At 38.0% G+C, this 15,919-nt stretch overlaps 1 protein-coding gene across 12 annotated transcripts; it reads right to left on the reverse strand.

The window, feature by feature from the left end:
- Positions 5,572–11,391, reverse strand: LOC109722486 (eukaryotic translation initiation factor 5A-2-like). Of its 12 annotated transcripts, none has more exons than XM_020250566.1 (8): positions 10,852–11,391; positions 10,676–10,736; positions 10,486–10,533; positions 7,832–7,925; positions 6,934–6,984; positions 6,483–6,557; positions 5,918–6,040; positions 5,572–5,825 (listed from the first exon to the last, which is right to left on the reverse strand). In XM_020250566.1, exons 4-7 carry the CDS (start codon positions 7,910–7,912, stop codon positions 5,939–5,941), a joined length of 309 nt encoding a protein of 102 aa, XP_020106155.1. In that variant the 5' UTR covers positions 7,913–7,925; positions 10,486–10,533; positions 10,676–10,736; positions 10,852–11,391; the 3' UTR covers positions 5,572–5,825; positions 5,918–5,938. The 12 variants fall into 12 exon arrangements, 7 of the variants coding, with proteins under 7 accessions (XP_020106155.1, XP_020106157.1, XP_020106152.1 ...); XM_020250568.1 differs by having other exon boundaries at positions 10,486–10,543; XM_020250563.1 differs by having other exon boundaries at positions 7,832–7,928; positions 10,486–10,543.

The following is a 15,919-nucleotide window of genomic DNA, read 5'->3' on the forward strand; positions in this document are numbered from 1 at the left end:
CATATACAAACGGCTTACATGAGGGTAAGCAATAGCCATTAGTGAAAGAAAGGAAAACTAAACATTTACAAGTACTATGATTCATTTTTTGATCATATACATTGCATTCATTTACATTTATGATTCTTGTACTTCATTACACATTTCATCATTTCTTTCTTACATCACATTTACCTCAAAATAAGCTTTACATTCTTTTCTCAACATCATTAGTCATCAAATACAAAAGATGAACATAGGGTACTCTACTAACAAAATGTAAACCCAACTCAACTCTGGTGGCCTCTGTCTAAGGCGCAATACCTTTACCTCGGTCGCTCGCCGGCTCGCTCGGTCCCGGCTCTGTGGAAATAGTGGGGTGAGAACTACAACAAAGTTCCCAGTGGGTTCGGCCCAAACATCACCGACTTTCCCACTAGGACTAAACTCAGGCATAATAGAAGGATAAGCTGAAATATAGTAACCAATCTACAACATGATGCTAATATGCCTGAACAATAAGCAAGGAATATGCTCAACATTAACATATGCAGATTATGCAAGTTCTTTCATTCTTTATCTTTACTCTTTGTTCTTTGTTCTTTGCTCTTTGTTCTTTATTCTTTATTCTTTAATCTCAAGGCTAACCCGGGGGTTTCGCCACATTAACTTGCTTCACATTAAGTCCATCATCGCAGGAACTCACCCGCTAGGACCGTCCTTCGGGTTTACTCCAACCCGTGATGCATAACTCCGGAGCGCATCGCCCGAGGGGGAGCGACCGCCCTCGAGCACGGAACTCATAGCAAGTATGATCATATCCTTAACTCAAAGGATTTATATGTTCAATCTTGACTTTACACTAGCTCTAGTGTTCATTACATCACTTTATGTTGCTAACTCTTGCAATCATTGTTCTTTACCATTCATTACTCTTGCTATCTCTAGCAATTATATTCCTTACCATTCACATTACTTTAACTTTAAACATTGTCATTTTCATCATTATTTACAATACATTGGTTTTTTAGTTCACACTATCTCTAGTGTCATTTCACTTTAACTTTATCGAATGCCACTTGATCTATGTCATTGTGTCACTCTGTTCTTTTGCTCACTTTGGGTGCTCACTTTTCTCTCATGCATACACATAGGGTTTTCGACATTCACATAATTCTCACTCATCGTATTATGCAAGTTGTACTCACAATCATGAATCATTATATTTTCATCATTACTTTGCCCTAAAATGCATGCAACAATATATTTACACATGCTCAAATGAATGACACATTAGGCATAGAGAGAAGTTCAACGAGTTTGGAAAGCACCACCCACCTCGTAGGTCTCTTTAGGTGCTCCGACGATTTTCTTGAGATTTTTAGACACTCGGTTCACTACCTGCGGCATAACAAAGCCAAATTAGGCTTATTGGGCCATAACTTTACATACACTTTTCGTAATGCTATTCCGAGCGCACCAACGCGTCGGAAGTACCCCCAATTAGGTTTCTAGATGGTCAATTGCACTTAGAAATCCCCATGAGCAAAAGCCCCAATTTGGTGCCCTAGCTCCAATACATATACAAAACCTAGGGTTTGATCTCATTGGGAAGCAAAAGTAGCTTCATTATACTCTAAAAAGTCTATTAGAACCATCTTTAGATAAATCAAAACCCTACTTAGGGTTTCACCATGAGAGGTGATGAAGCTCACCTCAAGCTTCACCATTTCTATGGTCTTAATCTCAAACGAAGCAAAAGAAAAGTTTCAAATACTCAAATGGTTCCATAAAACCCATTTTAAGCTTAATCCAAACCCTAGATTAGGTTCTACCATGATTAGGGTTCCAAGCTTACCTTGTAAGCTCTCCTTTTCCAAGCTAGAGAGGAAGAAGATGAAGTTGCTTCACCTCTTGATCTTCTTCTTCACCTTATTTTCCTTCTTTTCCTTCCTTTCTTTCTTTCTTCTTCTTCTCCTTTGTCTTCTAGAGAGAGAGAGGGAGAGAAGAGAGTGTGAGAGGGTGAGGAAATGAGAGAAATATCTCATTTGCCCTCATACATAGCTATTGGGTTGCCAAAATGCAAATAAACCCCTCAACTTTCACTTTAATACACTGCCCGAACTGGGCTGTTCGCGCAGGCGGGGACCGGTCTCTCCTTCAGGGACCGGTTCCCAAAGGCTCTCCCCGCGCAGCAAGAGCTGCTGCGCGCAGGGCAACCGGTCTCTCTTTGGGGGACCGGTCTCTCGGGGACCGGTCTCTCAGGCAGGGACCGGCTCCCGAGAGCTAGTTTCTCAGGACTTAGCCGATTTTTCGGCTGTCTCCTTTCATACACGTTCGGGGACTGGTCTCTCCCACCAGGGACCGATCCCCGAGAGCTCAAAATCTGCAGTTTTGCAGAATTTGATTCTTTAGCTCTCGAAAACCTTCCACAACGCACTTTTGATCATTTTAACACCTTCAGACTTTCCGAAGTGTACCGTCCTCGCACTTTGGTCAATTTGACTAAAGTTCGATATTTACTTTCTGAATTTTCGGTATATTACACGTGTGCAGCTTCAAAAGAACCCAATTCCACGATCATCAAATTGAGTATTTGATGTGAAGATCTATCCGCGAAAAAGGTAAAGATTCCATCTTACTTTTCTTCTTTAATCTTAAAGAACATGAGGGATCCTAATTGCGTGGTTTTTTAGATTGGATTTCGAGAGTTTTCAAAATCAAATTTGTTTGATTTCTTTTTCTGCTGCGTTTTTACCGTACGCAATTTTCTAACATCTACATGGCGGTTGCCTTTGTTTATTGTTCGCATATCCATACTTGTAACATACCGAATCCCCAATGAGTTGTATCGAACTTCCGTCAAATTGATCGAAGTGTGGTAGTGGACGAGTTGGTGAGGTCCGTTAATTATTTCGAGTGATTCGGAATACATTAGATAAGTGGTTTGGGCCTGGGAGAGCAAGCTAGGAAATTCCAAGCCTTTTTGTGCTGGAAATGCTCTCGGGGTTCGAACCCTGAGTGCAAGGTTCGGACCCCGTATATGAAAAACCACAAAGTTGGTCTAACTCTGTTATTTGAGGGGGCTAGGTGTAATTGTACAAGTGGGAGTGTTTATATGGGGTGCTATGTTGTTTTCCCCTCTCATTTCCCTCACACTACCAACATAAGAGAAAACTCTCTTTCTCTCTCTAAGACTCTCCACTCTATCCCTTTCTCTCCTTCTCTCACTAGGGTTTGCTCCAAGAGAGGAGATTGGTGGGAAAGAAGGCTTGCTTAGGGGTGAAGCTAGCTCTTGTGCAAGGGGTTGTGGAGAAAACTAAAACTTGAGGTGTGTTTTGTGGTTATGAGCTAGGATTTTGGTTAGTGTCCTTCTAATTGTGGTTTCAAGAAGATTCTATGGTAGATTGATTCATGAATCTCCTAGAAATAGTGGGTATTTGGTAATGGAAACCGTAGGGTTAAATTAGGGTTTTTGTAGAATTGAGATCTAACTTGGGTTTGATCTCTTGTAGCCCTAATTGGTAGACAAACCGACACGTTGGGAGACTCGGATTGGAGTTCTGACGAGTCTACGTCGAGATATTGGGGAAAACCCCCATTTCGGCTTCGTTTGCTGTGGGTCGAGGAAAATAGGCGACCATAAATTAATTGCGAGACTTGAGTTGCAGCCTTCCGGCATTCCCATGAGGTAGGGGTACTATCCGAAATCATCCAATTTCTCATTATGTCTATGTCGCCTTTTTGAGCATATATGTGTATTTGTGGCATTCATGCATAGTAGGGGTATTGTGATATGCGGCTATGGTTGGGAATCTCTTGTATACTTTCAATGTAAAAGAACATATGAATTGATAATGGACCATGCATATAGAAACCTTATAAATGTATGAATTGGATGTGCCCCAATACATTTGAAGAGATTTAACGTATGAGTAAGATCTCTTATGCCTCAGCTATAAGGAGTCTTATGTATGCCGTGCTGTGTACACGACTTGATATCGCGCTTGCTGTGAGTGTCACAAGCAGATATCAATCTAATCCAGGCGATGAGCACTGGACTGCTGTGAAGAATATACTCAAGTACTTGAGAAGAACTAAGGATATGTTCTTGGTCTTTGGAGGATGAGAGTTGAAAATATAAGGATATACTGATTCAGACTTTATATCTGATGTTGACGATAGAAAGTCTATGTCAGGATGTGTGTTCTTATGCAATAGTGGCTCAGTGTAGTGGAAGAGTTCCAAACAACCGATTATTGCTGACTCTACTATGAAAGTAGAGTATATCGCCGCATCTGAAGCTGCAAAAGAAGCCTTCTAGTTCAGGAAATTTGTTGCAGAACTAGGTGTGATGCCATCGGTGCCATACTACTTTACTGCGACAACAATGGCGCCATAGCCCTAGCTAAGGAGCCCAGGTCTAATCAGAAATCCAAATATATAGAGCGGCGGTTTCATATAATACGCGACTACCTCGACAAGAAACACATTGAGATGCACAGAGTAGACTCCACGGTTAACGTGGCAGACCTATTGACTAAATCACTTAGCCAGCAGAAGACTGAAGTCCGTCTTGAGAAGATGGGGCTTAGGTATATAGCTGATTTGGCTTTAGTACAAGTGGGAGATTGTTAAATGTATGCCTTAGAAACTAACCAGGCCGACACATGTATTTTTCTAGAACATAAATTTGTATTTGACTTTAAAATATTATAAATAAATTTGGGTTCTTATTTTCATTTATATTGTGTATGTGTCCATAAATCATCCAATAAATTAATAAGATGATGACATATATTCTCAAGAGTTGAGAATTTGAGACGTGTCATTGGTGATTAATTCCTAAATGCTCCCGATCAATGAATCATCACAGAGACGGTGATTGATCCGATGAGATTGATGCATAGGTCGCTTCCATTTTTGGGTAGACCAGTCTTGAGTCGACAGTGTGGGGACATTGAAGCGAATATGCAAGTAGTTGTTAGAGAACAAGGGTACTAAGCGTAACCAACGCGAGAAGTTACTTGAATGTCTACTCACTCGTCAGTGACTTACTCAATGTTGTAGTAGTGTGACTGGTCCTTTGACCTGCGGTGTCTCAGCTATTCATAATGAGGTTACTGTAGTTTGACTGTACATACAGTTGATCCCTAGGCATTCGGGTCCTTGCGGTGCATGTTGGCTGCAATAGGTTCATTGTAGGAATAGGGTGCGCACTTAGATGGACACTACAACAAAACTAAGTTTTAGTGGTGATTATTTTCTAAAATCCCGACAATTATAATTGTCGCTAAATAATTTAGTGACAATTGTAGTAATTGCCACTAATGGTGGGGTCGGTAAAAGTTATAATGGCATTTGTTTGGACGGTTGGTAAAAGTCTAAACAAATGCCGCTAAATCCTATCCAATAACAACAATTATAAATGTCATTATAATTAATGATAATCGCCACTAAAAGTATACTAAATAATTACTAAATAAGACTTATAGCGGCAATTGCAATATATATATTAAAATGCTTGATCCACAATTAAATATTTCAATAAATTGAAATTAGAAAACATTCATTATCAAAGAGCAATCATGATTTGCGACAAATCACAGTTTCAATATTAAAAATAAATTTCATACATGAGTTTCAACTACAAAATGCTTGTTTGAATTCCAGCCAAACAATAATAAATTCTAAACGACTCTAAACGACGGTAAACATCTATTATCTCGAAAAAATTCCAAATTCTAAGTGCTCGAGCCATCTATACATACAAGAACAGATACACGAACTGCATCACAAGAGTCACCCTAGTCATTGTCTCCAACCTTTTCTCGACTTTCAACTATCTGCAATACGATTCAAATTATATTTACCATAAAGGAAAAGAACTCGTATAGCTAAAGAAATAAAGAAAAGAAACAAAAAAATAAACCTGTACCAGACAGAAGATGATGGGCGACTACTTAGGCCCAATGTCCTTGAGAGAACAGATCTGTTCTTCGCCCATTGTGGACATCACGCTCACCACCAGATCCTTCCCTTCAACAAATCCATCTTTGATCTGTCAAACAACACGACGAACAGGAAAGTCATAAGCAAATGATCGAGAAAACCGTTTTGGATATCCAACATCTCTAAGGGGGGAGGCACGAAATCACGGAACGCCCCTTAGTTAGGGCTGTCAATTGCCGCACTGCAATAAGGCATCATACTTTAATGCGTTATTGCCGAAGCTCATAACCAGAGCTTCTATGTTTATTTATGCAATACTGTGCATAAACCCACGCACGCAAAAAAAAAAAGAAGAAAAAAAGGAACACTAGGAAGATGTCAATTTCTTAATAAGGACAGACTGTGTCCTATGCCCTAGGATAAGAATATTGTACAACTATCAAGAGCCTATACGTCATGAAACTTATAGACCACTTGGCAGAATTTTCTCCCCCTCATGCTATAATACACTACAAGATAAAATATTGGAGAAACTAATCTAAACTACTAACCTGCATGAGCAGGCTCTCATCAGTTGGGAGCCTTAGGTCATCCTTAGTGTTGCCATTTTCAGTCAGGAGACTCACCTGTCATACGCATCACATGGTCAAAATAAAAGATCAAACAAACGATCAGGAAAGTTAAAAACTTATCGCACGAGCAGATAAGAAAACATCTGTAAATATGTAGATAGATTTTATAAGGTATGAATGCCCCCATTTTCACAAATTAATGTTTAATAGGCTTGACAGGCTCAAATTTACTTTCACACACAAAAGACTGAATAATGTTTCTGCAAAACAAAACAAAACTAAAGCTCCAGAGGAAGTTATGAAGAAAACTAGACAAGGATAATGATATTCTACTAGGATTAAACTAGATGGGAAATGAGAAAGAGTTCTGAGTACATTCATCCTCTAAACTTCAGTAAGCTACTTACAAAGAGAGTAACACAATTAGTACCTGATTGATATCATTTCCAAATGAAAAGGTTCCATCATTATTGTCCCAGAACTGCAGTTATGAACAAACTCAATAGAAATTTGAGAGAAAATGGACAAAGAAAATTTATTATTCACATATCGAAAGTATTGATCTTGATGGTAAGTAGAATTTATTATTAACGTTTTATCTAATTTGAATTGTTCTACACGGTTAAACTTACAAACTCGCCGCATCGACTATTAAAATAGTTATTTTTGAAACTGTTTGATAACTTAGTAAATTATGTCGAAAAATTATAAAATTTGATTTTCAAATATTTTTAATAGCATAAATCATACCTAATAGAGTCGACCGTCAAATCGAATATCTCATCATCGAAAATAAATTAAAAGTACAAATATTTTCATGCTTTCAAAAACAGACCAGATCGATGTACTATTTATATATAATTTTTAAATTTAAAATTTGAATTTAAAAATATATATGAGGAAATGGAGTGAGAAAAGGGAAAATGTATAGTACTAGAAAAATGAGCATAAAGCATATATCTGTTTCTCTTTCATGCTAAGGGCTACTACCTATTTGCACCATCTGAAAAAATAAAAACAGATTTAAGATAACATACTTAGCTCAACTTCTAAGGTTTCTTTATACGAACCGTATACAGTAAGCATTCAATCTGACAAAGTTTCTCTACAAGTACAAGTTCTATTTGATTATACAGAGGCCAAAAAACAAAAAACGTGTTTTGAGCACAGCACAATTCCGCTAAAAAAAGTAACCATCAAGCTGCGTGAAAATTTAACTTGATCTACTACATAAGATGGCATGAAGACGTTTAAGGAATCAGAAAATCTAAAAGACATAAGACCAAGTCAGGAAACCAAGGAGTCATAAGGTAGAATAAGAAACTAACCTCTAGAATGCAAAAGATGAGAGCTTGCAAGGCAAGAAGCGTGCCGCTCGAGTAGCAGTGCAGTTCTTCGTCCTGCTGCATATCTATAGGATACCTGCTGCGAAAGAGTAATTTATAATCAGTTCAAAACTTCAAACAGAATTGGAAGAAATTATATTATCAGTTAAAGCTGAACGGGTAGCTCCAAATGTAGAAATTATATGATTTTATAATATAAGAGACAGGAAATAAGAAGAAGATTCGGAGATTGTGAGATGCACAAGCTTTTGTCTCTTGGCAAAGTAAGAGAAAAACTATTAAAAAAAATTAAAAAGTAAACTTTGGGTTCAAGTACAAATTAAGGAGTGGTTCTCGCATGGATGCAGTGAGTTAGTTAATTAATTTAATTAATGACTCAACATATATAAATATATTCACATTCTTAAATATATAACAATAAAAGGTTGAGAACTTAATCATTATAAGCAAGAAATTTAGTTCATTTACTTAACTAATTATCAATCTCTCTTTTTTTTTCCCCCTCCAAAAGATCCGTAGATAACTAATTTAACTAGGGATACAAATATGCCACTTTGGTGACCACTTTGGTACCACCCCTATATTCTGTAGGCATTTTAAAGCTAAATATAGCTATGCTAGCAATAGGGCCGGCAATCCAGCTCGCTAGTGTTCGTGGGTTAGCTCATGGTCGGCTTGAAAATGAGCTCGAGATCGATACGAGTTGAATTTTGTAGCTCAAAATTTTAGCGAGTTGATCACGAGCTAGAGTGAGCTCGTTTGTGTTTGGCTCTGTATAGCTCGAATATACATACATATATACAGAGTAGGGCTACTATACTTTTATGAGTAGTGGACCCTTCGTACTCATAAGTTGTTCTCGATGTTGGAGCTTCCGAATTGACAATCCACACCGTTAAATATGATCTAGAGTACTTGAACCTTACAGAAAATAAATTTTGTAATTTTTCTAAATCATAATAAAGTCCATCAAACGAGCATAAAATGAATGGTCAAAATCGAACGACGTCCTAAAAATGGATGATCGGATCCTTCAATTTAAGATCGGAGTTATTGATCTTTATCTAGGTAGTGAATAGAATTTTCTATCAAAAATTCAACCTATTCCAATTCTTTTACACCGTTAAACTAGCAAGTACCCCATACCGGCCGTTAAAAATTGTCAATTTTGTGAGCTTTTGATCGTAGGGTAAATGATATCGAAAATTATAAAATTTGATTTCTAGAAGTTTTAAATGCTCTAAATAATGTTTAACGGTATAGATCGTCGATTCGGAAGCTCTATCATCGAAAACAACTTATGAGTACGAGGGTGATCGTACTCATAATAGTATAGTAGCCGGACTCCATATATACACATATATTATAAATTTTTATCATTTGAATTTTCTACAGAATTTGTAGATGATTTTATCATTATTTCTTTCGTAATAATCAATGGTAATATTCATGAATATCAGTTAAGTTCCATAAGTAAATTGATCACAAAATAAAAGAGCCATTTCCTTATCTTGTAAAGCCTGCTGAAATTAGGTCTATTTGCATAGTATTTGTGTTCAAGTACTATTCACATAATAGCAATTAACATGGATCATAAGCCTCGTCATTTTGAAAGAAAAGTCTTAAGTAGATGATGCACGCACAGGTATATACAGAAAAGTTGAAATCAATCACATCATTGCGAAGATTTAACTACAAGAACTATAGGATAGATGGATCAAGACCAACTAGACTTGCCAAAAAGAATTTATATGCCAAAACAAAATTAGATTGAGTTATTAAATACACAATGAATTCACATTTTCTCCATAGGGAAGAAAGTTAAAAAAAAAAAATCAAATGTGAGCTCACTATGAAACAATGATCAAATTCACAAAGAACTCATATAAAGCTTGAAACTAGATTCTAAAAACTGTACATGGAAGTGGAACTAGATAGGATGATTTGACCAACAAGTTTCATAATAATATAACTATATAATGTGATTGTATTTTTCCACATCATAAACAACTAAATTCAATGCAAAGCAACTAATCTAGGCTCAACAAAGCCAGAAAAGCATGATAGCCTCCTTTGAGCTCCTACAAGAACTCATAGCTTAGTTGAAAACCATTATTGAAAGTTAATTATCTTCCTTGCAAACTTTGAAAGTAGTTGTTCACATTGTAACTAAACTAGAATGACACTACCCAATAAAAAGGGAGCAAATTCTCTATAACCTGGGTATAGAAAATTCCTCCAGCCCCGCTAAGTGGTGTCAACCTATTAGTGGATCTAAACTGGAGAAGTCATCCAATGCATCGAGTTATTGATGTTATATTATACATGTGAAAGCCACTCATAAAGAACATAACATTTTTCAACTTACTAACAGGTTGTCCGGCTTGTGCGCGATCTTACAAGAAATCATCCCTAAAAAACTTCTGGCAAAGTTCTCAGCCTACTGCATTACTAATCTTTCATGGTATCAGTAGGCCCACAAAACCATAATTCTAGGATTATCCACCATACTATTTTATAGGATTATCCACCCGTAGAAGGCTTATACAGCTAAAGTATACATTTAGTTAAATATCAACAAATCATGATAAAATAAACATGAATTTATAAAAAGTAATCAGTATCCAGCTACTCACAACAGGATTCGAAGAGAATGGATGCGAGATCTCCGATCTGTCGAGAATCTGCACAATGCTGAGAAAATTGAGTTAACACAAAAGCACCTAAGCTACCGATCGAATGCTCGGACTGCTCCAATTTGCGAAATCAAAAACTAAATAGTATATAGACAAATCCAATCACCCTCGATCACAGAAAAAAGCTCACCTCCACTACTGCAGAATCAGATCCTCCAACCCAAGAAGCAAATTTCCGATCTCTCTCTATTCTAATGAATTAAAAATACCATAAAAAAAATAAAAAAAAAAAAGAAAACAAAACATGGATTAAAAAGACTCAAAGAAAGAATAGAAAATGAGTAACGAAATTGAATTAAAGACGACCAGCAGGTACTTTTGGCGACCCTCCGGCGGCTCCTCCCGGTACTCCTCGCTGAAGCTTAGGCACGGCCGGTACCTCATCCCATCCGGTTGCCTCCAAAACTCCCCCTGCGCCGCCGGAAACGAGGACGACGACGACGATGATCGCACGCCGACCTGGGCCCAGGGGATGGGGAGAAGGGGATTACCGGGCCGAGGCGGAGGGTTCCGAGGAAAGCTAGGGCTGGGAGAAGGAAGAGGATCCTAGGGTTCGAGGAGACGATGCGATTGATCCGAAATCGGGAGGAGGTAGAGGAGGAGAGGAGATTCTTAGGGGAGATGACGAGCGATTGGAGGGTGGAGTAAGAGAGCGCGGGGATGATCTGAGAGGGGAAGGAGATGTACGAGAGATGCTTCGTCTTCGATTTCGCCATTAGAGGAGCGCGGCTACCTCCGAGCTTTCTCTCTTTCTCTACTCACTTTCCCTCTCTCTCTTTCTCTCTCCTGCAATCGGGGTTAATCGAGCGTAGTGAGAAGTCGACGCATGGTGAGGCTCAGGTAGGGTGGGATCCAGTTGGGTTTGGGTTAAGTATACTATTGGGCTCTAAATAAATATATTTAATATATAAATATTAGTCATAAAAATATATAGTTTAAATAATTGCCGCTAAAATATAATTAGATAATAATTAATAGTGGCTGTTCGCTATTAAATTGCCGTTAAATGATAATTTTGTTGTAGTGAGAATCTATCTCCCTTGGTAGATAGGGGTGTTAGTCCTATGTGATTTATGAGACAGAGTTTAGAAGAACTTGGCCAGGGCAGAGTTAATAGCGGAAAAAGGTTTCCGATATTAGAAACTCGAGTCGAATAAATTTAATATATGACAGACGATGAGGTTTGACGAGTTATTTCATGACCTCCGTCTAGTCGGGACTCATGATAAAAGGACTGTATCACACGGTAACTGCACCAAGAGGTTCAGTATTCCATTCTACTGGAATGCCACTACATGCTGCTGGGCGTCACTGGTGGATGGTGAGACTCATGAGAATTATCTAGATGATCGATAATTCTTATTGGGCTAAGTTGGAATTGTTCCGATTTACTGAAAGGAGTTTCAATGATATCGTTGATAGTGATCAAGATATATCTACTATCAGATAGAATAGAACTATGGAGTCACACACATAAGAGGTTGTGATTGATCAGATAGCTAGATCGCGATTTTTGAATCGTTGGAGGACCTAATTGTCAATATATTGATAATTGGATTAATTTGTAATTATTACAAATTAGTGGTATTAAAGTGTAAATGTTACAAGAGAGGACTTGCTAATAGTTAGTAAATTATTAGAGAATTTATATGCAAATGTTGCATTATTAATTTGATATGATCAAATTAAGATAAAATTCAAGTCAAATCAAGTTAGGATTTGATCGATCTAACAAATTAAGGAAATGATAAATTTAAATCTAGATTTGTACTTATCCTTAATTATATTATTAATAAGAGGATTATATATCCCTATAAATAATATACGGGAGTTTTTAGAAAATCCTAGCCATCATCTCTCTTCTCCTCTCTCTTTCATCTTCTAGCAATAAAGACGTCCTTTGCAAGGGAGCTAGCACCCCGGTGAGAACATCGATCAAATCATCAACATCATGTGGATACCTATAGAGGCCGGACGCATGTGCGGCTTCAAAAGAACCCAATTCCACGATCATCAAATTGAGGTAAAGATCCAATCACGCAAAAGATAAAGATTCGATCTTACTTTTCTCTTTTAATCTTAAAAACATGAGGGATCCTAATTGCCTGATTTTTGAAATCGGATCTCGAGAGTTTTTAAAATCAAATTTACTCGATTTATTTTTTCGCTGCGTTTTTGCTGTATGCAATTTTCTAACAACAGGGGCATGCATACCGATTGTGTCTTCGACACATAAAAGCAAATATGAATAAAAGTTTTAAAAATGATTCGTTATTGGACAAATTCTATGCTATTGGTAGTGCTCCAACATCAGGTTGATGACCACCAATATGTCAAAAAGTTTAAATAGGGTACTTAAGGAAATTCGTGCTCTGCCTATCACAATATTTGTCACAGGGACATTTTACAAACTTAATAGTTATTTCTTGCAGCAACGTAAAGATGGTGAAGGTATGACGGGCATGTTAGCTCCTAAAATACAAAGTCGGATTACAATGAATATGGAGACGGCGTGTGAACACATTGTCTATCGATTTGGGCTTGCTGAGTTTGAGGTCAAAATATGAGATTTCAATTATAAGGTTTTCCTGAATGGACCAGATGCGGATTGTGATTGCAGCAAATTCCAGCTAGCTGGAATACCTTACTTGCATTTTTTAGCAATTTACAGTACTTCATAAAGAAGAATAGACTTTCATAATTTTTGTTCCCGTTGGTATACTGTTGAATGTTATCGCGAGACATATGCACCTAGGGCTGGCAAACGAGCAAGCCGGCTCGCGTTCGACTCGTGTTCGGCTCGATATTCGGCTCGCTCGAGCTTGACTCGAAATTAAATGAGCCGAGCTTGAACAAAATAAAAGGCTCGAAATNCTACTGTGCTATTAGGAGCACAGCAGCCCTTATGCTCCTAACTTTCTAACCACCCATCAAGTTTGATGGGTGGTTAGAATGAAAAGGGGAAGAGATGTTGGAGAGAAATTCAAGGAGAAAAGAAATTGAGACACCCAATTTCTCTCCAATATCTCTTCCCTCTCTCATACATTCTACCCACCCATCAATCTTGATGGGTGGTTAGAAAGTTAGGAGCACAAGGGCTGCTATGCTCCTAATAGCACAGTAGCCCTACTCTCTATATATATATATATATATATATATATATAATGTATTTTAATTATATATAGGTTTTAATTTAATTTGGGCCATTATTGTTGACCCATAAAATAAACCCAATTAGTACAACCGTGCAATTGAGCCCAACTCTAAATTTACATAACACACTCTCTCTTTCAGACTTTCACTGTTGCACATAACCCTAAAACATGATAACATTCAAATTTTCAAATCCCTAGTTTTTTTCCCCTCTCTCTCTCTCTCTCTCTCTCTTTCTCTCTCTCTCGTTCTCCCTTAGACCCTCACCCGGTCAGGCAGTCATCCTAGCTCACATTTCTTGTAATTATTTTGTATTTTGAACTATTGGATATGTTACATCAAATTTTAGATAATGTTATGTAAAAATTAAACTATTGATTATATAATGTCGAGAATTTCAATCGGCTCGTTTAGAGCTCGAGCTCGGCTCGACTCGAAATTAGGCTCGCTCGAGCTCGGCTCGAATTAATTTCAAGCCGAGCTTGAGCCTAGATTTAGGCTCGAAATTAATTTCAAGCCGAATTTGAGCTAACATAAGCTCGCTCGAGCTCAGCTCGTTTCCACCCCTATACGCACCATATTTTCATCTTGTTCCAAATAGGCGACACTGGCTACGACCCCAGGGCCCACCAATTGTACCGCCTCCCGTAAGAAGAAAGAAAAGTCGGCCACGATCAACACGTATTCATAAAATAATGGACGAAACCGCAAGGCGACGAACAAAATATAGCATTTGTAAACAGGAAGGCCATTATAGAAACACCTGTCCACAAAATACAGAGAGAGCAAAACAAGGACGCCAACGTAGGACTTGTTACCTAACTTAATAGTAATTGTAAAACTTTTCATATTTAATGCGCTTTCTGCTAATATGTTACTAATTACAAAATCTTTAATATTGCAGATGGCAGATCTAGCGGACGCGAGACCGGTTGATTCGTCTGTCTTGACAGATCAACATCTCCATAGGTTTGGATTTATCAAGAGTGAGACGAGAGCGAAAAATTTTAAGTGAAAGTTATCATAGTATTAATAAATAGAATTGTTGATCTAACTATTTTGTTTACACTATAGGGGTATCGTACTGTTCAGTTTATAAAGTATAGCCGCAAGTTAAACCAGTGGAGACTTAATCATCCAGCGGTGCTCGATCTGCTACGACAAGCTAGATTCTACTATATTTCACGACTTAGACGCATGCAACTGGATCAGGCTTTATTAGGAGCTATGGTCGAGATGGAGATGAGAGACACAGACTTTTCACTTCTGCCATAGTGAGACGACGATTATACTTCAGGATATGGCAGTTATTTCTGGTCTTTGTGTGGATGGTAAGCCTATGACTGGGGCTGCATTGTACCCGTGGTCTAATATTTTTGGTCTTCATGTGGATAGGACCATAAATATTGAGTTTTATCGAGACGAGTTAGATCAGTAAAGAGAGTCCCAGGTACGTATTAATGCAACCATCTTTTTCAATATTATACAAATGTATTAATGCATTCAGCTGACTATTGGCTTGCTCACAGATTATATGGAGGTCGTATACACAGATGCTGTTATAGCCGCTTTACCGGCATTTTGTGTACATGGCAATCAGATCCGGCGATCGAGGACTATGCTGATTTGCTTTCATATTGTAGAGATGCATGTACCAGATCAGAGTTCTACGACAGTTTGGTCTTCTCTAGCATATACCCATTAATGTGGAGACCATCCGTCGTGTGACTTCTCAAGGGCGGCTAGATGAGGATTGGGCAATCTTTTATGCTGCACACATCGAGAGATGGGAAGAGCGATAACAACACATTTTCGACCAGCTGCCAATTAGTGGTGAAGATCCAATACAGGCGGCCACCATTTACATACAGTGGTATTGGCGGATAACGAGGAGATGGATTTCTTGTCTAGTACATCGTCTTTCATTGACTTACCAGTCTCGTGGGCAGACTGAGAGAGCTTTGATACAATCACTCATATATTAATTATTATTTTAATCTTATATTTAATATAGATTGAAAAAATTGAGTTTTTATCTATAATGCAGGTGGGCGCATTACGACATACTCACTACAGCATGAGACAGCTAGTTGATGATCCCACTGCGATCCATATAATGCTAGAGTCTCTGATGGGCATATGTGCCCATATTGAGTCGATACTAGAGTATGTTCCTGTGATACTTGTTGCCAGGGATATAGGGGGTCGAGATTTTGCTCAC

This window comes from Ananas comosus, linkage group 16, assembly GCF_001540865.1.
Source record: "Ananas comosus cultivar F153 linkage group 16, ASM154086v1, whole genome shotgun sequence".
NCBI classification, from domain to species: Eukaryota; Viridiplantae; Streptophyta; class Magnoliopsida; order Poales; family Bromeliaceae; genus Ananas; species Ananas comosus.